General features: G+C 38.2%; 2 protein-coding genes across 2 annotated transcripts; both read right to left on the bottom strand.

Moving 5' to 3' along the window:
• Positions 1–805: 805 nt before the first annotated feature.
• LOC106352150 (dof zinc finger protein DOF1.2) lies at positions 806–6,475 on the bottom strand. Its single transcript, XM_048763658.1, has one exon. The coding sequence runs from the start codon at positions 5,295–5,297 to the stop codon at positions 4,515–4,517; it is 783 nt and encodes a 260-aa protein (XP_048619615.1). The 5' UTR covers positions 5,298–6,475; the 3' UTR covers positions 806–4,514.
• A 10,942-nt stretch (positions 6,476–17,417) lies between these two features.
• LOC125590514 (glutathione S-transferase T3-like) lies at positions 17,418–18,212 on the bottom strand. Its single transcript, XM_048764111.1, has 2 exons — positions 17,897–18,212; positions 17,418–17,797 (listed from the first exon to the last, which is right to left on the bottom strand). The coding sequence occupies exons 1-2, from the start codon at positions 18,210–18,212 to the stop codon at positions 17,418–17,420; spliced, it is 696 nt and encodes a 231-aa protein (XP_048620068.1).
• Positions 18,213–27,534: the final 9,322 nt, after the last annotated feature.

The raw sequence follows: 27,534 nt of genomic DNA on the forward strand, positions 1-27,534 counted from the left end.
GACCGCGACAAAATCTCGTATGGGTGGAGTCGAGGGCTTCTTGGACGTTATTGCGGCCACAAATCCGGAATGGGAGTCCATGTTGAGGAACATGCGACAACAACATCCCATTCAAGGCGAGTCATCCGACGTACATAACGAGGCGGATGTTACGAGGAGGAGTGATGAATTCTACCGGGCGATGAACGACCCTTAGTTTTTTTTTTGGTTGTTGTATTATATAAATTCAAAACTTATTTATATATAAAATATTTTCATATTGATTTATTTTTATTTTGAATTTTAATTTATTATTAAATTAAATAATTTTAATTATTTTTTAATTATATTTTTAAATTCTGTAAAATAATAAAAACGAAGTAAATTCGTAGCCAATGTACGACCTCTTTACGTGGAAACCTTACGAGGAAATGACGAGAAACATTTAACGAGTATTTTACGAGGAATCATTTACGAAGAAATAACGAGGAAAAGTTTACGACCATTTTACGAGGAAATCATTTCGTGGTTGTTACGTGTATTTTGCGAGGAAACTCTTTCAAGGTATTTACGTGTAGGTTACGAGGAACTATTTTCGAGGTATTTACGAGGTATTATAGCGACGTCCTTACGTGGAATATTGACGTGGTCTTTACGACGAATCGTCCTACTTCGTCTTTACGACGAAATATATTCCTCGCTAAGTTACGACGAATTAGCGAGGAAATATGTGTTACGACAGACGTGTAACGAGCAAACGCGTTTCCTCGCTAATTCGTCGTAAAGCCTCTTTTACGACGAATTAGCGAGGAAAACCGCCCTCGTTAAGATTATGTTTTCTTGTAGTGGGAGGTGATCCCAGGGGGTTTATAAAAACATATTTGTACCATTTAAAATCTCCTAATGTTGGACATCTTAAGTTTGTTAATATAATTTTTTTACTTTCTAATTCTTCTTTAGGATTACCAATAAAATTCATTGTTAAAGTATGTATTAATACTTTCCACTGCATTTGGTACTTCTATATCATGCGTAAATCCTTCTTCATCTTCTTGTTGTCTTATTTCAATATGATTAATTATAGAATCTTGCGTAATTGTATCTAATGAGTTGTCCCACCAATATCTTAATGTTCCAGTAAAGTCAACTACTAACAAAATACATGCTTGTTTATCATCATTTCCTTTACCTTTGTAAGCCATTGCTGCCATTCCCATTTCATGAAATAAGTTCATCATTTCATATTCTGATCGACCATCTATATTCCATTCATGTATACTCTCTCCAGTGTATTTGTTACTGGTATATTTATAGTGTTCTTCAAATAGTAAATCTGGTGGAGTATGTCTAGGATATTATGGTTTCTTTGATTTATTTTGTATTCGATTTATTTCTTGACTATCGTTTTCAGATTGAGAGGAGGTTTGGATAGATTCATTGTCATCTTCATCTATAGTGTTTATTCCTTTATTTTTGTCTAATCTGTCTAATCTTGTCGAGATTGATTTTAAAATTTCGTTTTCAGGAAATTTGATTTGTCTTGTTATTGGTTTAAAGATTGGATAGGTTGTTGATGAGAAAGGGTGTTGAGTACGTTGGTCTAATTTATTATTTTCATTATCATTTATTTTATTATCGATGTTGTCTATTTGGTTAGAAATTGTATATGGTATTTGACTATGATAATTATTTTGTTGATATATAGATTTAATATCTTTCATTAGCACTGATTCTTTATCATCGTTGTTAGCTCCAGTTTTAAAGGGCGTAGCTAAAATTTGTCGGTTTAGAGTATTTATTTTTAAATCATTTAAAGGTGGATGGATTGATTTAATTTTATTTCCATTTACTTGTTCCCATACTTGGCTTAATGATGTACTTGCATTAATTATTCTAAATAGATAATCGATATTGTGAGATATTGAATAAATTTCAAACCATATGAAAAATGGAATATTCATTTCTTTTAGCATCATACAATCATACCATTTTTCTCTATACTCAGTGGTTTGTTGCTTAGAAAAAGTTTTAAAATACCAGTCTCATTTTTCTTCATTTTCTTTTGAATAAAAGTCCTCTTTTATATATTGTTTATCAATGTCATATTTTTTAGTTATAACATTTATCGATTTAAAATCTGATGGGGTAGGTGATGTTGGATACATATCTTGATCTGGTTCTGCTACATGTGCTTTAAATCTTATTGGTTCATCTTGTCTAATACTTTTATTTACACTTTATGTTTCTGAATTTGTACTAGATTGACCCGTACGATATTTAGAAAAAGAAGCTCTTGAATGAAATGAACTTATTCTTGGTGGAAGCAGATCTTTATAAGATCCAAACCTTAATAATATTTTTCCATCCTTTTGTTTAATTATCTTAGATATATTCTTTTGTTCAAAATTTCTAGGAGGTTGAGTAATTTCAATTTTCCATTGATCTGGAATAGTTATTTCATCTCATTTTAATTGTCTTGGTGTGTATGTAGCTGTGGTGTATCTTTACTATGAACTGTTAGAATTGTCGTTTCTCCTTTATCATCTTGTAATAGACATCTTGGGTTAAATTCAAACATTGATTGTCGGGACCTACATGGGACCCACATGAAGACTTCTGCATAAAAACGACAACAGTCTCTGACAGCAATTGTCGGCACCACTCAAGACTCAACACGTATTAAATCAAGTGTCGGCACCACTAGAAAACGACACGTTGCAAGACCTTATTCAATCAACCTTTGCCTATAAATGTTTAATCATCAAAATGTTTAATAAAATCTATTTTGAGGTAATATTAATATAATTTTTACTTTTTATTTGCAAATATTTATACTTTTTGTAAACTATACTAAAATGAGATATTAATGATCTTTAAGATTGTTGTAAAAAAAGTGATCTTTAAGATTTAGTAATTGTGTGGTTAGTTTAATTTAAAAAAGTAGAATATTCTTTAAAAAATTTAAGATCTTTTTGTTATAAATGATATATAAATCATATTTTTGTGATTTACAAATATATTATTAGTAAAATCAATAAATTTTAAAACCACAATATAAAATATGTCTGATAGATTATAATTATTAAATATATTTTAAATTTTGTTATATGATTATAAACTAATTATATTATATATTTTAGAATGGAGTTAATTTGATAAATATTGTTAATTATATTAAAGAACAGTCACATAACATAATACTAAAAATAGTATACACGATCATATGTATTTAATCATATATTTTTCTGTTAATGACGTGACCTACAAAATAGTTAATGGCTTACAAAATAATTAATAATGTTGTTAATAATTATTAATTAATGGGTTAAAATATTTTTTATAAATCAGTTGATATGTTTAATTGATTAGTTTTGAATATAAATTTTTGAATTTAGTATATATTAATAGTAAACAATTTTGAGATTCTCCTTAAAGATAATATATTTTTGATTTTGTGAAGATATTAATAAGATATGTTTGTGATTATATTTACTATAAAATAAATGATAGGATAATTAAATGTGATGATTTTCTAAGAGATGGTCCAAAATGAAATATCACACATGAAAGAAGTATTAACTTCTGTTTTAATAGATAAGATGATAAGATATGAAGATTGTGTTTGTTTAAATATGTAACCTTTATTTATCTCCTAAAAATTAATTATACAAAATCTCTTATATTATATATTTTTCAAAATTATTATTGAGATATTTTTATATTTTATTAACTTATATATTGGATATGCTAATTTGGTGGAGTAATTTAGATTTTGTTTGTTTAAAGTAAAAAATATGTTTATTATGATCTATAAATTAAACATTGATCAAAAATCCAAGATTAGTGATTATTTCTAGCCAAATTTGCCATTAACTCTTAGTGTAAATGTGTTATTATTTATATTTCAATTGAAAATATTTAGTTAGGGTATCATAAATAAATTTCTAGTGTTTTTACACTAAGATAATTGACAGTATAATTTTATACATGTCCATTTGTAATAAGATAATATATATATATTTATATTTGTATAAACAATAGTATATAAATATCAATACTGACACTTGTATGATGGGATATTTATAAAACGGGTGGAAGACCAAATATGCCAATATGAAGGTGTATGAACGCAAGACCAGCATTTTTTCTTGAACTCTCAAAGAGCTCAGCCGATAGAATGTCACAGAAGTAAGAAGAATATTACTTCGGTTTTTATCCCTAGATATGAGTCATATGACACACCATGATACCAAGACAGATCAAATATCAATTTATTCAATTGTGAGAAGAGAAGGCAAAGCATAAGAACTTTAAAAGCTTGGCCGCCAAAATAACATAGAAAATGTAAGTTGTATCCATTATTTAAGCGAATATACAGTAACCTACTCCACGGATCCTATCGTGGGATCGTTCATGTATGATATAATAAATTCATGAACATTATAAGAATGAGTTTTAGTGTAAATAATACGTTTTATGTATTTAATAAATTAAGTATATGTGATTAAAAAGAAAGAAACGATCGTCTTGCATGGTCAAACCCCGAACGTTGTAAGATCTGTTGAACTCCAGTGATCACCATTGATCATGAAGCTCTCCTGAGAAATTAACTGCTCTGGCTCCTCAGAGAATGAGCATTCCAGAATCTCTTGAATATCTTTGTCATCGAGTAAACCTTGGAACTCAAAGATCTCTTGATCTTCTTGGAGAAAGTGACCAACACCTCGTTCATCTTCTTGTATCCTGTTGGTCAGATCGTTGAATTCCCCGTAGAATCCAAAACTCGCATCAGTTTCTTGGTACATATCCCAGCTCAAAGAATCTAAAGCATGCGTGTTTGTTGTTGTTGTTGTTGTTACTGGCGAATCTTGATCAGATCCGGTGGTATTATCAGTACTTGAAGGACTCGGAGCATTCACGTACTGTGCGAAAACTGCAGCCAAATCAATATCAGAACCAGCAGGGCTTGACTGGGACCCACTGATAAGACCATCTGGCAGATTTTCGTTCGGACCAAACCTTTTGTGACTGCTCTGTCGTCTGCTCCGGCTCCTCTTCCGACAGCCTCCACCGACGGGAATGTTGCGCAGAGAGCCGCCTTTGGTCCAGTAACGACGGCACCCTTTGCAGAAGTATCTAGGCTGAGACAAGCTGTAGTTGTTGTAATAACAAAACTTGGTGTTGGAAGATGCACAACGAGGACAAGGTGGAGCAGTCTCTTCGTGTCCGTATGAAATCTTCCACTTCGCCGGAATTTCAATCTCCGGCGAGGGAAACTGATGCTGGTAACTGTTGTGTGCGTTGTACGGCAACATCATTATGTACTGTATTAAGAATTTTTTGTGGTAGAAGATTGGAGAAGTCTAATAAGTTGGCAGTTGGTGTGTATTCGGATACATGTGACTACATATATATAGTATGTATAGGCATGTGCATGCGTTTGAATGTAGAGGTTAAGAAGAGCATGTGTGTGTGGAGATAGAGGTGCATCGATAAATGTGTGCAGGGTTTGGAAGTTAACGTGGGCGGTTGCCGAGCCGTGCGTCTCCTTTTCCGTTTCTTCCCCGTCAAGTTACCAACGATTTTGGTTTTTATTTAAAACTTAATAAAACCCTACTAAATATTGTAAAACTGTAGTAACTATTATATCCTACGAATCACTCTCTTATAAAAATATTAACGTAGGGCAATCATATTATATACGTGTGTACGTAGGTGGTATCATGAGAGTCACTTACATTCTCCGCATCTGCATCTTGTCATCGTGAAACGCAAGACAACAATACAATTCACATTAAACAAAGCATCGTAACATTTGACCACTTGCCACTCTTCTACACCCTATCATTTCAACACTTCAAAGCGTCGGTACATGCATTGTTTATTGTTATCATTTTTTTTGGGTAAAAATTGTTATCATTTTAAGCCCTTTAGCAAAAAAAAAAATTTGTTATCATTTTTAATGGTAAAGAATTTATATTACTGTAAACAAAATTATATTACTGTCATTAGTTTATCCATTTGCCAAGAATATGCGCGCCAAATCAAACTAGTTATTCTGCAAATATACAATTTTGATAGCTCAAACATATAATTATTTTACAGTTTACATGAAATATATTTTGTTACATATAAAATCTACTTATCTAGCATCTTGAGATGTAATGCGTATGATCATTGGATTAGGGGGAAACTTTTCCTGATCATTATTTATTTTTTCATGGCTGATTAAGACAAATTATGTTAAATTAGTGACCGTTAAGAGCATTGAACCATCATAGTAAGATAGATTAACGCCAAGGTTAAGGGCCGCACGCACGGGAGAACACGTGCTTCCACCTGCGTGTCAAGCTATGCTCCTCTTATTTCTCTCAATTCCTTCACATCTACGAAGTTGAATTCTCTTCGATTATTTTATTATCGTCGATCGATCAGCAAATTGTGAGGATATAAGTTTGATTGGGCAGCCTTAAAACTAAATCTATGTTAAGCTCCGATCCCTATTAGTTTAGCTTTACGATACGATAGTAATGATATTTTAAAAATAATCTAAATTATGAAGTCAACCCTTAATTCTTTTCGGGATGGCATTTATTCATTCTAGCTGTATTACTATATCAAAGTTTGACTCGAATTTTATTTTGACTTCAATTTACATTGCTTATATTTATTTGAAATAAACAAAAATCTATGGATTCATTAGTGAAATAAAAACTTCTGATTCGATGAAACCTACAAGTTTTATTTCATTTAGAGTACCTGTATTGAAAAATGTAAAAAAAAAAGTTATAAAATTACCAGTTTTATAACTTGTTACAAGTTTATAACTTGATATTTAAATGAAGGGCGACGATGGAGTGCCTACAGGCTAATGATCGAAATACTAAAATTACATAGGACAATTGATCATAGATTCGTTGAGACTTGAGATGTGACGACTTTAAAGATGCTAGCTTCAATACTTCCATAAGCAAGAATTAAGGAATAGTTAATCCAAAGAGAACCAAGCGGTGGTACCGACGTCGGTTTTAAATTCGATTTTTGTTCACTACAAGAAATCAGTCAAATAGCTACCGATTTTTTCCTAGCTAAAAGGGACAATCTGTCGCTACGATAAAAAACGCAACGGATGGCTACAGGTATGAACCGTGGCGTCAGTGTCGATGCTATCTTGGATCCATCGCCGTTCCGTAGCTCACTTGCTACGGATTTTGCAAGAGAACTGGTCATAGCTAACAGCTACAACATGGCTAAAGAGTTTCCGTCGCTCACTAGCAACAATCTTGGCAATAGATCTTGCGTAGCTAAATTGCTACAGAGTTTAACTATGGGTTTTCCTTAGCAATGACGTAGCTAATGTTGCTACATATTTGGCTAAAAATGTTTTGTATCTAAAATTTTGGATTCAAATTACCAAAAAACACGTTTTAATAGCAAACAAATGATTTATTTAGCACATTTAGCAATAGATCCATTGTTGCCTGAGAGGATTTATTTGGTTTTGAGTACAAATCTACATACACTGATTTTCATAATATAAGATTACGTAAATTGTTTTACAACATTAGAGTATTATAAGAAAAAAATATGAAATTCCCAAATATAACAGAAATTTTAATCTGAAAATTCTAGTATCCAAAAAAAGAGCTAGATCTAATAAGTGAAAACTAAAGGCATAAGAAAAACTTCTGTTGGAGATGTTTGTGTGTGGGGATGCTTAGATGTAGCTGCCACCGTGAATCAGTGAGAGCATGTTTATTGGTAGCAACCTTAATTGTTGCTTAAGTGGGGCATCATTAATTTTTAACTATTAAAATTAAGACAAACAACTTTGTTAAGAAACACTTAATTATAGGGTTTAGTGGTAGTTGCTTAATTAAGGTTCTTAGCAAACTAAAAAATTTAAATTTATTCATAAACATAAAATTGTTAAAAAAGATTAAAATTATTTATTAAATAAAACAAAGTAAAATATAACATTTTAAACATAGATTTTAACATAAAAAATTAAAACAAAGATTACTAAAATAAACGATAATTATTTGAAAGACATAACATTTTAAACATAGATTTTAACATGAAACAAAGATTACTAAAATAAACATAGCATCCAAGCTCAGTTGCCGTCTCCAAATTTACTCCATATATGTTCAACCAAATCAGCTTTCAGGTATTGATGTACTTTTTGATCACGAATCGAACACCCATCATATTGGCGATATTTGAAGGTATTTTTCTAGAAAAGTTGAGATCGACATGTGAACTTTCGTTGTCTTCTTCTTGTTGGAAATCCGAAGAATCAAATTGAGTGGATGCATCTCGTTCGTCTTCTACTATCATCTTATGGAGTATGATGCATGCTCCCATTATCTTCTCAATCTTGACTTTATCCCAACAAAGTGCTGGATTTTTGATTATGGCAAATCGAGCTTGTAAAACTCCGAACGCACGCTCGACATCTTTTCGGACAGCTTCTTGACGTTGCGCAAATAAAACTGATTTCGGCCCTTGTGGATATTTAATAGACTGGATAAAAGTTACCCAATTTGGATAAATACCATCGGTGAGATAGTAAGCCAAATGGTACTCTCTTCCATTGACCGAGAAATTCACTTGCGGGGCTTGACCATTTATTATGTCATCAAAAATAGGTGAGCGATCAAGAACATTAATATCATTTAAGGTACCTGGAGGTCCAAAAAACGCATGCCATATCCAGAGATCATATGAAGCAACCGCCTCTAAAAAGATTGTGGGTTTTCCCGAACTACGAGCATATTGCCCTTTCCAAGCGGTGGGACAATTCTTCCACTCCCAATGCATACAATCGATTCTTCCTATCATCCCGGGAAATCCACGATACTCTCCAACAGCAAGTAGACGTTCAAGATCAGCTGCTGTTGGTCTTCTCAGGTACTCATCGCCGAACAAATTTATTATTTGATGTGCCCCAGTCCATGGACCAGACTGATCAGAACGCTCCAGACGTCCCAGTTGAGGTTCATCCTTCCGATCAGATCAGACAGACCAATCGGGCCGTGTACCGTCTCGATCCACTTACATCCGGAATGAAGCTTCGACCAAGTCCACGTCCTGAACACCAAACGGACCGAACCAGTACGCGACCTTCCCAGCCATCTCGACAATCCAAAGCCAACAGCCGAGCCAGACTTGACGTGGATCATGCCAGACTTGACCTTGATCATGCCAGACTTGAGAAAGATCATGCCAGACTTGAGAAAGATCATGTCAGACTTGACTTGGATCATGAGGTTTCACAAAATGATCGAGACTTCTCTCTTTTGGCTCGATTGGCTCGTACCGCATGTACCAACGACCGTGGTGATGATCTCTCTACCTTGTTCGATCCAATCATGGACTTTTCCTTTGGAAATTTATCTAAGGCAAGGATCCTTAAGCTATCAGAAGACTTGGGCTTTGTTGGAACACAACTTGTCCGATCAGAACGTCCCGCGGCCCTTGCTGATCGTCCCGCCTATGTGTTGATCCTTACTGCTTTGGACTTAGCCGGTTCGGATGCATCTAGACGGAAGCTGAACGGTCACTTTGACTAGCTTATCTCTTTATTTCCGTGTATTGACTAGATCTAGATCTAGATCTAGTTTTCTATTTAATTCCTAGATCTACAAAACTCTATAAGTATGAAACTCTTTCATTTTAATAAATCAGAAATCGATTTTGTCAAAAGCTTTTGAGTTAAACTCTTTGTTCTTCGTTTAAGAACTTGTCTTGTTTCTTGGTGAGTCATATCCAAGTAAACACTTCCTCAAATCGTTGGCCTTGTGAGTCATATCAAGCAACGACGAGAGATCCTTCACTTGGTGGTCTTGTGAGTCATATCAAGCACCATTTGGAGTCGGGAATATCGAAGGCCTTTCCGCAACCTTCGTGCGACCCTTCAATCCATTCAATTCTCCATCTGGAGTTCATATCCAAATCTGATCCATTCGAGTGAGCCGATCTTAGGGTCCTTCAAGTGGTATCAGAGCCACTCGTTTGGTATCTTCTACATCATTCATCTTTCTCATCTTCCATTTCAAAATCATAAACACTTCTTCTTCTATCTATCTTGAATCCGGGCCCCTCATTACCATCCTCAATCTATCAAAAAAAAAAAAAAAAAAAGATCTATCAAAAAAAAAAAAAGGAAATTCGAAAAGTTTTTCATTTGGGGATTGGTGGTGGAAGAGAAAGTCTGCTGGCTGAGGAGAAATCCAGCCTTTGAGGCGGTTAAAACGGATTCCCAAAACCAAAAATCTCTTATCTTTCTCTCTTTAAAAATTCCCTTGTGTTTGCTTGGATTTTGTCCATTGAAGTTTCTTTGATTTGTTCTTCTTAGAACTTTGAGTGAAAACTTGTTGTGTGACCATCAAAATTCTGAGAGAAACACGTGTGTGGGTGAGGATTAAACACTTGAGAGAGTGAGGATTTTTATCTAACGTTTTGTGTTTAAGAAATTTCAGGAACCATGAGTAGTGATGATGAATGGAATCGTCCCGGAAACTCAGTTTCTGGATTGTCTAACCTTCAAATGCGTGCCTTGAATGATTCTATGTCTAACATGTTGAACGCAGGTTTAGATCAGATCCACCAGAGGCTTGATGAGATTCAGGCCAGCCAAGCTCCTTCTAGAGCCGGAGCAAGAAGAGACCGTCCGCGTATGAACACTCGGTCCGACGATGAGATCCGAGGGGAGGATGATCAAGAGGACGAGGCCAGATCAGCATACCGTCCAAGAAGAGGTCCTAGAACCCGAGATCCAGGTGATGTCAATCCTTTTGCTAGAAATGAACGTACTAATGATAGCTTAAGTGGACTGAAACTAAAAATTCCACCTTTTGAGGGTAAAAATGATCCTGATGTTTTTCTTGAATGGGAAAGAAAAATTGAACATGTCTTTGATTGTCAAAACTTTTCTGAACTTAAGAAAGTTAGACTAGCTGTTACTGAATTCTCTGGCTATGCTATTAATTGGTATGATCAAGTTGTGACCCACAGGAGGAGAACAGGTGAGAGACCGATTGAGACATGGGATGAGTTTTCCATGCTGATGAGGAGACGATTTGTTCCTGCTCATTATCACCGAGACCTCCACCAGAAACTCAGACGCTTGCTTCAAGGCACTAAGTCCGTGGAAGACTACCACCAGGAGATGGAAACTTTGATGATCAAGGCTGATGTAGACGAGCCCATGGACGCCATTATGGCTAGGTTCCTCTCTGGCCTTAACCGAGACATCCAAGACCGCATGGAGCTTCAAGAGTATGGTAGTGTGGAACAGATGCTACACAAGGCCATCTTGATTGAGCAACAAGTTAAGAGGAAGAGTTTCTCAAAGTCGGCCATTACCTCTAAACCGACCTACTCTCCCAAACCGGCTTTTGCTCCTAAGCCAAGCTACCAAGACAACGGTAAGTCTTCTTCCACAACACATAATGCTTTTAAAACTGATGCCCTTGCTCGTGATGACAAAGGAAAGGCAGTAGATGCTTCTGGCCGAGCAAGAGACATTAGATGCTTCAAATGTCAAGGTCTAGGACACTTTGCCAAAAACTGTCCCAACCAACGAGTGATGATTCTCATGGAGAATGGAGAAGTTGAATCTGAGGATGAGCAGGAGAACAAAGAATATCTTGGTCCGATTTTTGATGAAGAGGACGAGTCCTTTGGATATCCGCATCACGGGCCACTACTTGTTGCTAGGAAAGGCATGGTCGAGTCTATTTTTGATGAAACAGACGGCCGCCTGGTCGATGGTTCCGTCCCAGCCTTTGATGATGAGTCCGACCCGATCTATGATGACGAGCCTTGCTTCGACTATCCAGCTCATGGTCCTCTACTTGTCACAAGAAGAACTCTGAGTGTCCAACCCAAAAACAATGAAAAGGAACAAAGGGAGAATCTCTTTCATTCTCGATGTTTAGTTTCTGAAAAGGTTTGCTCTTTGATTATTGATGGAGGGAGTTGTACTAATGTTGCTAGTGACACTCTTGTCAGGAAACTAGGACTTGCTACTAGGCCTCTCTCTCGTCCTTTCAGGTTGGAATGGCTAAACGAGGCTGGAGAACAGTATGTGAAAGAGCAAGTCACTGTCCCTATTACCATTGGCCGATATGAGGACAAGGTCGTTTGCAATGTTCTTCCTATGGACGCATGCCATATTCTCTTGGGCCGGCCATGGCAATTTGATAAGAGAGCCGTGCATGATGGCTTCACCAACCGACACTCCTTTGATCATAAAGGGAAGAAGATCACGCTTGTTCCTTTGACACCTTTGGAGGTTCATCAAGATCAGATCCAGCTCAAGAGGAACCGTGACAAGGAACCCGAGCCAGATGAACCTGAATCATCCCAACAGAACTCCAATTTCTATATCAAACAAAGTCAGGTCAAGAGATCTCTTTACTCTCAAAAGCCATTTCTTTTACTTGTGTACAAAGAATCTCTTATGGCTTCTTCTGACCTTGCACCGGAGATTCCGAGTGAACTTTTAGATGTTTTGCAGAAGTATTCTGATGTTTTTCCATATGAGAATCCTAGGGGATTGCCACCAGTACGAGGCATTGAGCATCAGATCGACCTTGTTCCTGGCGCGTCTCTACCAAACCGGCCAGCTTACCGTACCAATCCGGTGGAGACCAAGGAACTTCAGAAACAGATTGGTGACCTTCTTGAGAAAGGCTACATCCGGGAAAGCCTCAGTCCTTGTGCCGTTCCTGTCCTTCTCGTGCCCAAAAAGGATGGTTCTTGGCGCATGTGTGTGGACTGCCGTGCCATCAACAACATCACGGTAAAGTATAGGCATCCCATCCCTAGGCTAGACGACATGCTTGATGAGTTACATGGATCATGTGTCTTTTATAAAATTGATTTGAAAAGTGGCTATCACCAGATTAGGATGAAGGAAGGTGATGAGTGGAAAACCGCATTCAAAACCAAGTTAGGATTGTATGAATGGCTTGTTATGCCATTTGGTCTTACTAATGCACCTAGCACTTTCATGCGCTTGATGAATCATGTCTTGAGATCATTCATAGGTCATTTTGTTGTTGTCTACTTTGATGACATTCTTGTCTATAGCAAAAACCTTGAAGATCATAAGATGCATCTAAAATCTGTTCTTGAAGTTCTTAGAAAAGAAAAACTCTTTGCCAATCTTGGTAAATGCTCTTTCGGAACAGATCACGTGGTGTTCTTAGGTTTTGTTGTAGGTGCTGATGGACTTAGAGTGGACGAGGAGAAAATCAAAGCTATCCGAGACTGGCCGAGTCCTTCGACCGTGGGCGAGGTACGAAGCTTTCATGGTCTGGCCGGTTTCTATAGACGGTTTGTTCCGGACTTCTGTTCCATTGCTGCTCCGCTGACTGAAGTGATCAAGAAGAACGTCGGTTTCAAATGGGAACAAGCCCAAGAAAAAGCTTTTCAGATGTTAAAAGTGAAGTTGACTCATGCTCCTTTACTTGTACTTCCTGATTTTTCTAAAACTTTTGAGATTGAATGTGATGCTTCCGGAGTTGGGATTGGTGCTGTCTTGATGCAGGATAGGAAACCCATTGCTTACTTCAGTGAGAAGCTTGGAGGCGCCACACTCAACTACCCCACCTATGACCAGGAGCTATATGCTTTGGTGAGAGCTCTCCAAACGTGGCAACACTATCTTTGGCCTAAGGAGTTTGTTATCCACACGGACCACCAGTCCTTGAGACATCTTAAGGGTCAACAGAAGCTGAACAAGAGACACGAACGATGGGTTGAGTTCATTGAGACATTTCCTTATGTTATCAAGTACAAGCAAGGTAAGGAAAATGTTGTGGCTGATGCTTTGTCCCGAAGGTATACTCTTCTCTCAGCCCTTGAAACTAAACTACTTGGCTTTGAATTTATCAAAGATTTGTATGTGACTGATCCGGATTTCAAAGAAATATTTCAGAAATGTTCCAAAGTGGCTTATGGAAAATACTATCAAAATTCTGGTTTTTTGTTCTTTGATAACCGCTTGTGTGTGCCCCAATGTTCTTTGAGGGAGTTGTTTCTCAGTGAATCTCATGGAGGAGGTCTTATGGGACACTTTGGAGTCAAGAAGACATACAAGACAGTTTTTGATCACTTCTACTGGCCAAGCTTGATGAAGGACGTTGAGAGGATTTGTAGCCGATGTGTGATCTGCAAGAAATCCAAAACCAAGACATCTAATCACGGTTTGTATTCGGCTCTACCCATTCCTTCTCATCCTTGGGTAGATATTTCTATGGATTTTGTTCTTGGTTTGCCTAGGACTAAAACTGGCCGAGACTCCATCTTTGTGGTTGTGGATAGGTTTTCGAAAATGGCTCACTTCATTCCATGTCATAAAACTGATGATGCTGTGCAAGTTGCTGAATTGTTCTTAAGGGAAATTGTTAGATTGCATGGAATTCCTAAGACCATTGTCTCTGATCGTGATGCTAAGTTCTTTAGCTATTTTTGGAAAACTTTGTGGTCTAAATTAGGAACCAGATTGATGTTCTCTACGACTTGTCACCCACAAACTGATGGCCAAACTGAAGTAGTGAATAGAACTTTGTCCGCTTTGCTTAGATCATTGGTTAAGAAAAACCTCAAGCATTGGGAAGAATGTTTGCCTCATGTTGAGTTTGCTTATAACCATGCTATGCATTCTGCTACTAAGTTCTCACCTTTTGAAGTCGTTTATGGCTTTAATCCTTTATCTCCACTTGATCTTTTGCCTTTGCCTTTAAGTGAAAGAGTTAGCACAGATGGCAATAGGAAAGCAGACACTATCAAGAAGCTACATGAGCAGGTTCGTTCAAACATTGAAGCCAAAACCGAAGGATACAAAAGATATGCCAACAAGAAGAGAAAGGAGGTGATCTTTAAAGAGGGTGATTGTGTTTGGGTTCACTTGAGGAAAGAACGGTTTCCAGAAGAAAGAAAGTCGAAACTTATGCCTCGGGTTGATGGTCCTTTCCAGATTTTTAGGAAGATCAATGACAATGCTTATCAGATTGACTTACAAGGTAAGTATGATATTTCTTCGAGTTTTAATGTGTCTGATCTTTCTCCTTTTCTTGTAGACGATCCAGATTTGTGGACAAATCCTTTTAAAGAAGGAGGGAATGATGTGCCCCAGTCCATGGACCAGACTGATCAGAACGCTCCAGACGTCCCAGTTGAGGTTCATCCTTCCGATCAGATCAGACAGACCAATCGGGCCGTGTACCATCTCGATCCACTTACATCCGGAATGAAGCTTCGACCAAGTCCACGTCCTGAACACCAAACGGACCGAACCAGTACGCGACCTTCCCAGCCATCTCGACAATCCAAAGCCAACAGCCGAGCCAGACTTGACGTGGATCATGCCAGACTTGACCTTGATCATGCCAGACTTGAGAAAGATCATGCCAGACTTGAGAAAGATCATGTCAGACTTGACTTGGATCATGAGGTTTCACAAAATGATCGAGACTTCTCTCTTTTGGCTCGATTGGCTCGTACCGCATGTACCAACGACCGTGGTGATGATCTCTCTACCTTGTTCGATCCGATCATGGACTTTTCCTTTGGAAATTTCTCTAAGGCAAGGATCCTTAAGCTATCAGAAGACTTGGGCTTTGTTGGAACACAACTTGTCCGATCAGAACGTCCCGCGGCCCTTGTTGATCGTCCCGCCTATGTGCTGATCCTTACTGCTTTGGACTTAGCCGGTTCGGATGCATCTGGACGGAAGCCGAACGGTCACTTTGACTAGCTTATCTCTTTATTTCCGTGTATTGACTAGATCTAGATCTAGATCTAGTTTTCTATTTAATTACTAGATCTACAAAACTCTATAAGTATGAAACTCTTTCATTTTAATAAATCAGAAATCGATTTTGTCAAAAGCTTTTGAGTTAAACTCTTTGTTCTTCGTTTAAGAACTTGTCTTGTTTCTTGGTGAGTCATATCCAAGTAAACACTTCCTCAAATCGTTGGCCTTGTGAGTCATATCAAGCAACGACGAGAGATCCTTCACTTGGTGGTCTTGTGAGTCATATCAAGCACCATTTGGAGTCGGGAATATCGAAGGCCTTTCCGAAACCTTCGTGCGACCCTTAAATCCATTCAGTTCTCCATCCGGAGTTCATATCCAAATCTGATCCATTCGAGTGAGCCGATCTTAGGGTCCTTCATTATTGCTTCCACAAAATTTTCCACACATAACCGAGCAGTGGTTCCACCGAGCCTGATGTATTCGTCAACCGCATCAACCGCCGAACCATATGCCAACACATGAATAGCTGCTGTACACTTTTGAAGTGTAGAAAGACCAAGCCTTCCGATACCGTCCTTCTTTTGACGAAAAAATGGAACTTCGTTTGAGAGGCGCTCAACAATATGCATAAACAATCGCTTGTTCATTCGAAATCTTCGTCTGAATAGATTTTCCGGATATGTTGGAGTGTCACTGAAATAGTCATTCCACAACCGGAGATGGCCTTCTTCACGATTTCTTTCGATAAAAATTCGTTTCTTTCTTGCCCTCCTTTCATCTTGTTGATCACCGTTAGCAATGAGTAAATTCTCGAATGTATGATCCAAATATTGATCAAAAAATTGATCATACTCTTCATCAAACGAGTCTTGAAAATTGTTGTGAGAAGAAGATGTCATAAGATAGATTTTTTTGAGAAAGATAATGGAGAGAATGGAGAGAGATGGGAGAATAGAAAATAGACTTATTTTAGAAAGAAAATGGAGAGAATGGAGAGAGATGGGAGAACTACGCTGCTACTCTTGACAATATATAATAGATGGGAGAATGATAATGTGCCCGTGATGCAAGAATACAAAAGCTTTCACTCTCGTGACCACTACAAAACATTTCACTCTCGTGACCTGACATGAAACATAACGACAACATGTACTTGATACAACAACATGACCACAACATTACATGAAACATGACCACAACATGACCACAACAACAACATTTCACACATGACCACAACGTGACAACTACAAGACAAGAAACAGCTCCACTCTCGTGACCAGTCATTGACAACAGCTCCACTCCCGTGAACTCTCTCCACCTGCAATAACAAGAACAAGAACAAGATCAACACGAGGAACATAACAAGATAATTTCAAACATTTTTGTTGATTAATAAAACATAAGAAGAACAAGAACATAACATTTTAACTCATTAATAAAACATAACAAGAACATTTTTAATACATGAAAACCGTGAGAACATTTAAACTACATGAAGAGAACCAAGCAACAAACATAAAGAGAACCAAGCAACAAACTTAAAGAACTTGAAGCATACTTAAACTAATTATACAACAAGTCACTGATGAGCTTCTTCTTGAGGGCATGTTCTTCATCATCTAGAGGTTCTTTTTTGGTAATTAAACTGTCTAGAAGCATGTTCTTAGACAAGCGATCTTTCATGACCAAGTCTTGTTGTTTTAATGACACCATAGACTGAAACTCCTTGTCCGCATTCTCCTTCCGCATTCTCCTCAACCACTGTCTTCTTACCATGGGCCTTAGCGGCTTTAACACCCTCTAGACGCATCGTTTCAGTTGGTTGAGAGCTTGAACAATCTGCCCCGTCCTCATCACCCTTTCTTTTTTTAGAGCTTTCAGCGTTTTTGGAAGATGAAAGCTCACACCACTTCTGGTCGTTCCTCAGCTCATTCCAAGCATGTTCAAGGAGAAATCTCTTCTTATGGTTGTTGTAAAAAATTTCATGAGCACGTTTCACCACATCATTCTCGTTCTGGCCACTACTTCTCTCCCTTGTTGCATCTTCATAGGCTCCACAGAACTTGCAAACTTGTTCATTTATCTTGTGCCATCGATGCTTACAATTATTTCCCTCTCTCTGTTCACCACCAGAGACCTAACTCGCTGAAAAATACGCTGCTACTCTTGACCAGAAAGCGCCTAATTTTTGCTCATTGTTAACCACTGCATCTTTGCTCGTGTTTAACCACGAGCTAATGAGCAACATATCATCCGAAGGCGTCCACTTCCTTCGTTCTTTACAGTCAGGAGGAGTGTTTCCAACGAAGTTCGAATCAGCTGTACCTTGAGTGGGAAGAAAAGGAACTTGGCTTGAAGATAGCTCGACACTATCTTCATAGGAACCAAAGGCAATATCTTGTTGACTATTTAGTAGACCAACAAAATTTGGATTCTGTCTATATGGATTGGAATCCATATCCGAGGATGGCAAAGAAGAGATAAATTAAAGAACAAAGGGGAGGAAGTGGGGTTGGGGTTGTTCAAGAAAGAGGAGAAGGACACAGTTTAATAGAAGGAAGAGAAGCATTGATCACAACCAAACCCGAGTGGACATATATCTAACACAATTATCACACTACACCATCCATATCTATCAAACCAAAACTTCAATTTATTATCTTAACACAACCGTACTTTCAATTTATTATCTTCATACAACCATAACCTAACGCATTCATTACACTACACATCCTATATCGTTTAAACATAACATCAATTAATTACTGAGCAATTTATTACGGTTCAAGAACAAGAACTCAAACAGAAAGTTAAACAAACATGCTTTTCCAGTTCAAGACAGCAATAAAATTCATTTCAGACAACAATAAAATTCTAATTCAATCGCAACTGAACACACAAAACACCAACCAATACAAACAACGGTTTAACCAATTCAACAGAGCAAAGATCAAGTATTTATCCAATTCAAAAGATCAAAGACAAAGGTTTTACCTTCATGAACTATCGTGGGTGTTTTGTCTGACAAATAGAAAGGTTCAGCCTCGATCATGTCTCTTGATCAATCCACCTCAAGACACAAAGACAGAAAAAAAATCAAACGATTGAAATCGTTATGATTCACTATGAAAGAGAACAATCTAATTGAAATTATTAAGACATGCATAATTGAAATTTTCAAACATTAAAACTAATCTTTACCTTTCGATTTGTCTGAGCATCAACAGTCACCATTTTGCTTCCTCTCCGAGAGCCACCACGAGGGAGATCTCGCCGTTTTCCTTGGTCGAGGAGAGGAACCGATAGAGGAACGCCGTTTTCTTTCGTCGACAAGACCCACTGAGAGAGACACCGTTTCGTTGAGGAGAGACACCGTGAAGAAGTGAAATCGCCATTCGGTCGCTTCGGAGAAGAGAGAAGGAAGAAAGAAAGAAAGAAAAGAAGGAAAAGAGACGAAACCCGTGTCCTCTCTCTCTCCTCTCTCCAATGAAGCTCCGACGCGTGGCGCCGAGGGACGGACGCTTCGCGGTGCTAATTAGGCAACACCCCTTTGCTTAATTCATGTTTTTCATTTATTTTTAATCTTAATTTACCTAAGCAACCAACCTAAACTACCCAGTAAACATGCTCTGAGGAGCTTGGACTGTGGAAGAGCAGAGAGAAGCCTGGAATTCAGAGGAGCAGAGAGAAGCTTGGACTTCAGAGGAGCAGAGAGGCGACAGGACTGCAGAGGAGAAGAAAAGAGATTCGACTGCGACTCTACGACCACCGAGGAAATAACCGGAGACTGTACTGCCACACTTCCTTACGCCATCAGAGAGGAGAAGACGGAAGAGGAGATGAACGGAGAGGACACCACACCTTGCACTACCGGAGAAGAAAGAGGATATGAGATTCACAGAGGGGAAAGAAAAGATGAGGAGATGAGATTCACAGAGGGGAAAGAAAAGATGAGGAAGAGGGATGAAGATCTCAGATCTGAGAAAGAAAGATAAAAAAGGATAAACCAAAAAAAATAAATATAAATGTATTCCATCCGTTAGATTAAAGTACTATCAACGGCTATGATTAGAAAATGAGTTATCCTCGCCCTTTTACATTAACAATCTACCTTTCTTATTTTATTTTAAAATCTTGGTATCTTGGTCAGAGAGACGCGGGGAAGGAGGGAGATTTTGGTGGTGATACTAAAAAATTTTATAAGTGACAAAATAAATTCATTCTTTATATGATTAACTGTAATACATTAGATTTGCAGCAATATTTTAATAAATTATATGTAAAACTACATTCTAATAAATTATATATGTGACTTTATCATAACTGATTCGAATTAAACTCTATGGCTACGAAAATATTGCATTCCTTAAATAATAAGAAATGAATTAGACTTATAGCTATATTTTAATAAGTTATGTAAAGCTACATTCTAATAATTGTATATATGACTGGTAAAATCTGACATTTTAAGGTCAAGGGTAAGCATTTGTAGTTTTAGGTTAAAGTGTATAGAGTTTGGCATTTGGGGTTTAGGCTTTAGGGATGGGTGATAACACACATGCATTTGTAGGTTTATGTTAAAATGGATGTAGTTTGAGTTTGGAGCGTAGGTTTAAAGGGTTTAGGAATTGGTATGATACACAAACATTTATAGATTTATGTTAATGTGTATAAAGATTAAGATTTGGGGTTTAAGGATTGGTGATGATACATATGTTATTGCTATTTAGCTACATTTTTTGTGACCATCAATTGATAAATATAATAATTATGGCAACAACTTATCTCTAGCCTAGACATAGCTATTTACCTACAGAGATCAATGGAATCGATCTCTAGCTATATAGCTACGGATTGCTACGGTTAGTTACAAATTTAGCCACAAAATCGAAGTTATGTATTCTGTCGCCATTATTGTAGCTAATTCATTTAGCTACAGAAATGTCTTCGCCCATCCGCAGCTAATTGAGTGAATTCTTGTAGTGGTTGGGAATTTTGTTGTTTGGTTAGTTTAAGTTTTGATTTCAATCCAAGTGGTTAATATGATAGCTCATAACAAACTATCGTTCACCTCTTGACAATATTCAAAAGGCATTTAGATTTAAATCTAGGAAAAAATGCCAAATATGACTCACAACTTGATTTCAAATCCAAAAGTAAACCCAAACTTGAATCAAATGCAAAAGTAACCTAAAAGGCTATTGAAATTACAACCAGCCCCTTGTGAACAAACAAAAAAACCAACAAAAATTTACGTTTCTAACCCCCGTAAGTCGTCTGTCCAGACGACTTTACAGTAAGTCGTCTGGACTAGTTCTACTTAGAAATAATTTAAAAAATTTGTAAAAAATATTTTGATAATTGAAAAATTGAAATCATGTAATTAACATATGTTTTAAGAGGTATAAATTAAGATATAACAAAAGTTAATTGTTTTCAACATAGATGAGTGAAAGTAGTGTGTCATGATATTCTTTGGTTTAGGTTTTGCCAACATATGTTGTAGTATTGTATGTCTTCTTAGGGTTAGCTTTTGGAATGCATAAATGTTTTTTTGAAAACTTTAAAATTTACCTAAGTGTGTTTATTTCTGTGTATAGTAAACACTATTTAAGTATAACTACGGCTTTATAACGTGGTTAGTTAGTTAATTTAGTCAATTTAGTTTAGGTGTTAAATTTAGGGTCTGGGAAGACTTACTAGTAAGTCGTCTGATGTACAATATTCAACAGACGACTTACTAGTAAGTCGTCCAAACCGGACCGAACCTTTAATTTTTCAATGTACTTTTAAACCTAACCGGATTATTTACCGGACATATATAAGATGTTTTTTTTATTCACTGTTTTTGCGAAATTCAGAAAATCCTAACGCTGTTTCTCTCAAAGGCGATTTCCGTCGATTCTCTCTAATCCATCGTTCTCACCGCCGATTATCTCTCTGCCGTTATCACCGTCGTTCTCACCACCGTTCTCAGAGCCGCTTCCTCTGTATAAGATCTGAGAGGAAACCCTAGCGCGCATTCTCTCAGAGGCGTCTCGTTGAACTCCGCCGCCGGTAAGTTATATCTCTTACTGTCGAGTGATTGATTGAGGAAAAGATGAACATAAAACGTTGGCTCTATCAATTTATACACTCGTTCTTTTTCACGTCTATTTTTGCAGATATATAACCGCTATGTCGAAGGCGACTATATCTTCTCCGAATTTTCAGGTCTGCTTTAAAATGTTCTACTGGAAGTCATGGAAGACTTATAATTAAGTCGTCTTGAAAACTTGCCAGACGACTTAATTATAAGTCTATGATTGTTTTGAGATGGTTGACTTAATTATAAGTCTTTGATTGTTTTGAGATGGTTGTCTTTGATTGTTTTGCAGGCAACAAAAATGGATATACCAGAACTCCCCCATAGGTTACATACATTAGGGGAAGAGCCCCCCGCAGTGCATAGCATTTCGTATCATACTTGTTGGACGTTGCATACTGCTTTAAAGAAAGCTCTTCATGATGACGAATATGAAGAGCTGAAGGAGTCGAAGTTGGGAGTTTTCATCAAGTTCCAACAGCTGAGATTTGATTGGGCTTCAAGGCTGGTTCACTACATGCTCGGTTTCCAGCTGGACATAAAGAAGAAGTATGAGCTGTGGAGTCTCGTTGGTCCAAAACATGTGAGGTTTTCACTGTTAGAGTTTGAAAACCTCACTGGTCTAAACTGTGAGTACATCGAGGACCTTGAGAGACCTCACTGTGTTGTTACAAAGGAGCTGACTTCGTTCTGGGAGATGTTGGGAGTTCATGTCGAAGCTGGGCCATCTACTCAGAAGATAATAGCAGCATTTGAGAGATGCGAAGGGTGGTCTCGGGATGATCGCATGCGGCTCGCGTACCTTGTCATCTTCACTGGATACATTGAAGGGAGAAAATATTCAACCCCTACACGGGTTAGTCTGGCAAGGCTAGTGATGGAGCTAGAACGGTTTGACAATTATCCATGGGGGAGAGTCGCGTTTAAGGTGCAGATGGACTCTGTGAAGGGCAGAGATATTTCTTGTTGTTACACTATTAATGGGTTTGCGCAAGCTCTCCAGGTCTGGGTGTACACAGCTCTGCCGGAATTGGGTGCTAATTATGGTAATCCTCTCCCAAACAATCCGTCTCCACTGATACTGGCTTACAAGGGTCGCAAAGGACGCATACAGTTTAAAGAGGCTATCCTCAGTCAGGTATTTACTGCAATCTGGACGACTTCGCAGAAAACTTATAATTAAGTCGTCTGATAAGTCTTCCAACTGGACGACTTAGTAGAAGACTTATAATTAAGTCGTCTAGAAAGTCTTCCAGCTGGATTACTTCGTAGAAGACTTATAATTAAGTCGTCTGGGAAGACTATCCAGACTACTTAATTATAAGTCTTCTACTAAGTCTTCCAGCTGGAAGACTTTCCAGACGACTTATAATAAAGTCGTCTACTAAGTCGTCCAGCTGGAAGACTTTCCAGACGACTTAATTATAAGTCGTCTGCGAAGTCTTTTCTTTCCATCTTTCTTAATCCGTCAAATATCTAAGTTCATATCTTCTATTTACTCCAGACTAGGGTGATCAACTTTGTTCAGAAGAACATTGGTGAAATGTTTCCAAAATGGGAGTTTGATGTTGAGGACACGCCCGCGGAGAACATAATTAAACTCATGTTTGTGAAGAAACCGTGGAAGTAGACCATGGATTTCTGGGAAGTCACCGGTACTTGGGTCAATACAAAGCCGGCGGTTGTGAGTCCAGCGAAGAAAAAGGTAGTGAAGGAAGACAGTCTAAGACCTCGGAAGAAAGCTCGTAAATAGGCTAGTGAAGAGGCTAGTGAAGAGGCAGCTGCAGTGGCTAGTGAAGAGGCAGCTGCAGAGGCTAGTGAAGAGGTTCATATGACTGTTGGTGGGTTGACCAAAGAGGATATTAAAACCATGTTCAAGGACATAGTTGATGCCATGAGGGAAGGGTTTGGGACGTGCCTTAAGGAGATCAAGTATCTGTCGGAAAGGGTGGAAGCTGTGGAGAAGAAGGTTGGTATCACCACAAAATGGAAAGGGACATCAGCTCAAAACACTACCCCTCCACCTAAACCGACGCTCGAACCCGGGGTTAGTAAAGAATCATCTCCCAACAAGAGATTGACTAGACAAAGTCTTCAGAATAAGAACTGAAAAGTTGCATTTGCTTTGTTTCTTGTATGTCTGAACATGTGTGCTTTGTTTATAGTGTATGAAATGGATCTATGGACAAAGTCATTGGTTATTATTGTTTGAAATGGATCTATGGTTATTATTGTATAAACTCGTCTTGTATATTGCAAAGTGAAAGTGTTAATGGGACGAACGCAGGAAGGAAGAGCTTGCCGGAGGATAACGGTCCAGATGTGCCCGCAGATGCTAGTTCCTCGAAAGATAAAGCTCCAGAACCGAGCCTTGTTCTATTGAACAAAAATCAATCCACTGTTTCAGATTTACAGAAGGAGGACGCTAGATATCTGGAAAAGAGTGATGCTGCTTTGGCACTTTGCCGTGCAAAGAGTGTTCGAACAAGGAAACTTGCTGCCTCACAGCAATCTCCTTATACGGCAAACAGCACGGCCAAAGTGATCATTCCAAACAAAAGGCTTTATCCAGGCTATAATCCTTTTGCACCAATTGACAAGAAGAAGTTGAAGGAGCTCGCTGATTGGTTGAAAACTTGTCCGTAAGTGTTTGCTTTTCCCATAATAGCTTGCCTTAGTCTAAAAAAATTGATTGCTTTTCAACATTTTGTGTTTGCAGTCATTATAGAACACCTCTCAATAAAAAACCACGTACAAGTAGAACTTGGTGGTATCAAATCCTCCGGACCTCCTTAGAGTGGCTGGAGGACTGTGTAAGTCTTCTGCTATGACTTAGATGACTTACTGATAAGTTTTCTTTGTAGATGACTTACCAATAAGTCGTATGGTAAGTCTTCTACGTAGACGACTTACCAGTAAGTCGTCTGATATCTTCTGACTTGTACCCTATTTTATATGCAGCATATTGATGCTTGGATTAATATGCTGAGGAAGAGGTACGACGCTAACCCACAACATTTCAGGAGCGAGAGAATGTGCTTCCTTGATCATCTCTTTGCTCAGCAATGGAGATTCAACTACAAGGATTTTAAGGACTCGGAGCCCGATCAGAACGGTTTAGGAAGAAGACTCCCTGGTGGGGCGTGAAATTATTATACAGGCGCTATACCATCATTTTGCCAATCGAACAAGGTTTGGGGGACAAATATTGATGATGTCTATGCGCCAGTGAACTACAACGACACTCATTGGATTGCTATGTGGATATCGATCCCTAAGAGGCACATAGTCGTCTGGGACAACATTTGTTCCAGTATCTCCCCAGAAGACCTCGATGTGGTAATGGAGTCTTTTCTCTACATGGTCCCTTATCTGCTTGTTGAGTGCGCTTCCTCAGACGAACAACGTGCCCAAAACAGCCAGGAGCCATTCACATATGAGAGACCGACCAATATACCTCCGGCCCAAGCTGGTGATTGTGGCGTGTACACTCTAAAGTACATTGAATGTCATGCTCTTGGGATAAAGTTTAGTAAAAAAGACTTTGCTAAGGCCAACAAAAAGACTATGAAGGATAAGATGGCGGTGGATATATTTCAAGAGCTTCCTGACGCGCATAAGTCCGAAAACAAGGACAATGATGGCAACCTGGGTGCGTATGAGGGGTGATAAATAGGCTTCGTTAAATTATTTTGTACGATAGATTAGGCTGATGTGTGTATTTGAACTTGATCCCTATTTTGTATTTGAACTTGATCCCTATTTTGTAACTAAATTATGTGCAGAAGACTTACAGTTAAGTCGTCTGGAATGTTGGACGACTTAACTATAAGTAGTCTGGAAAGTCTCTTGAGCAGTGACCTTTTGTAACTATATTTTGGATAATATAAAGGGCAAGACCATCTCAAATTTGTTTGGTAGTGCAATTTGACAAAGAAGTTGACACAGGTAAGTTCATAACACAAATTTTTAATACATAGACTAAACACTGGACGACTAACTCGACGACCTTCTGGACGACTTAATTGAAGGTCTTCTGGAAGACTAAACACTGGACGACTAACTTGAAGGTCTTCTAGAAGAAAAAACTCTGGACGACTAACTGGACGACCTTCTGGACGACTTAATTGAAGGTCTTCTGGAAGACTAAACAATGGACGACTAACTTGAAGGTCATATGGAAGAAAAAAACCCTTGACGACTAACTGGACGACCTTCTGGACGACTTAATTGAAGGTCTTCTGGAAGACTAAACACTGGACGACTAACTTGAAGGTCTTCTGGAAGAAAAAACCCTGGACGACTAACTGGGCGACCTTCTGGACGGCTTACTTGAAGGTCGTCCACGTCATTTATTACATTGTGGTTTCGTATGGCTAGTTTCCATGCATTTTGAGCATCTATAAACCATGTGTTGCTTCTGGGGTTTGCGTCCTCTCATCCTGGATAGCTCCAACCAAGATTGTCATCTTGATTTCTTCTGTCTTCCTGGACCACGCTTTTCATCCGGAGGAAAGCATGTGTGTTCCTCAACTTGTTGTCCAACACAAGGATATATATTCTCTGAGTATCCTGCAAACAGAAAATCCTTTGAGTACACTGGACATACAAGTGTGGAGATATGCAAACCAGCAGATGTTCCAGCAGCTATAGCATGAGAGCAAGGTATTTTCTCCATTGCATAGACACCACAATCACACTATCCATGTTCCAAATCAACCACACAGTCCATTTTACCACCTTTCACAAAGAATCGCCATCCATCAATTGGTTGTACCGTCATCGTATCCGCTATCTCCGATCGAACAACAAGCAAGTATTCAACACCTCGACTATGTTGAGTTGGGAGACTCAAAGCATCTTCTCTCCTTTTCCAAAACCACTTTCCTAGCTTCTCCCTTATGAACTCCAACAGGAATTGAACCGAAATCCTCTAGCTCGCTTCAGAGCGGAATTAATAGATTCAGCGATGTTGCTTGTCTTTATGTTGTACATGTCCCCCTGACAATAAACCCTTGACCATAGGCTGACGTCGGCATTCTCCAAATACGTTGCAAGGTCCGGGTTTGCACTCCGTATCTCAGCCATGTACCGGTCAAAATCTGAAACCGTATGAGCATAAGCAGCACCTTTCACCAAGTACAAGAGATGTTTCCCTTTATACTTTTTGACAATGTTATCTTGAAGGTGATAATAACATATTCCTCGGGTTACCCAAGGAAACACCTTATCACACGCACTTTTAATGGCCACGTGACGGTCGGAGACAATCACCAGAGGCTGCTCATCAGATGCACAACTAGCCAATTTTGTGAAAAACCATTCCCAAGAAGGTTCATCTTCAGCATCTACGATCCCAAAAGCCAATGGAAATATCTGAAAATTCTCATCTTGTGCGGCTGCAACTAACATAACACCTCCATACTTCCCACTTAGGTGAGTCTCATCCACCACAATGACCCTTCTCTGATACTTAAAACCTTTGATAGAAGCTCCAAAGGAGAGAAATAGATACTTAAATCTATTGATAGAATCAAGTTCTATAGCCGTGATAGAATCGGGATTTGCTAAGGAGATTTGCTCGAGATATGATGGCAGACGCGAATACCCATCTTCTGCTGATCCTCTCACCAATGTTTGTGCATATAAAAGTGCTCTGTATGAAGTGGTGTAATCAAGCTTCATGCCAAACATG

The sequence above is a fragment of the Brassica napus genome, chromosome C7 (assembly GCF_020379485.1).
Source record: "Brassica napus cultivar Da-Ae chromosome C7, Da-Ae, whole genome shotgun sequence".
NCBI lineage: Eukaryota > Viridiplantae > Streptophyta > Magnoliopsida > Brassicales > Brassicaceae > Brassica > Brassica napus.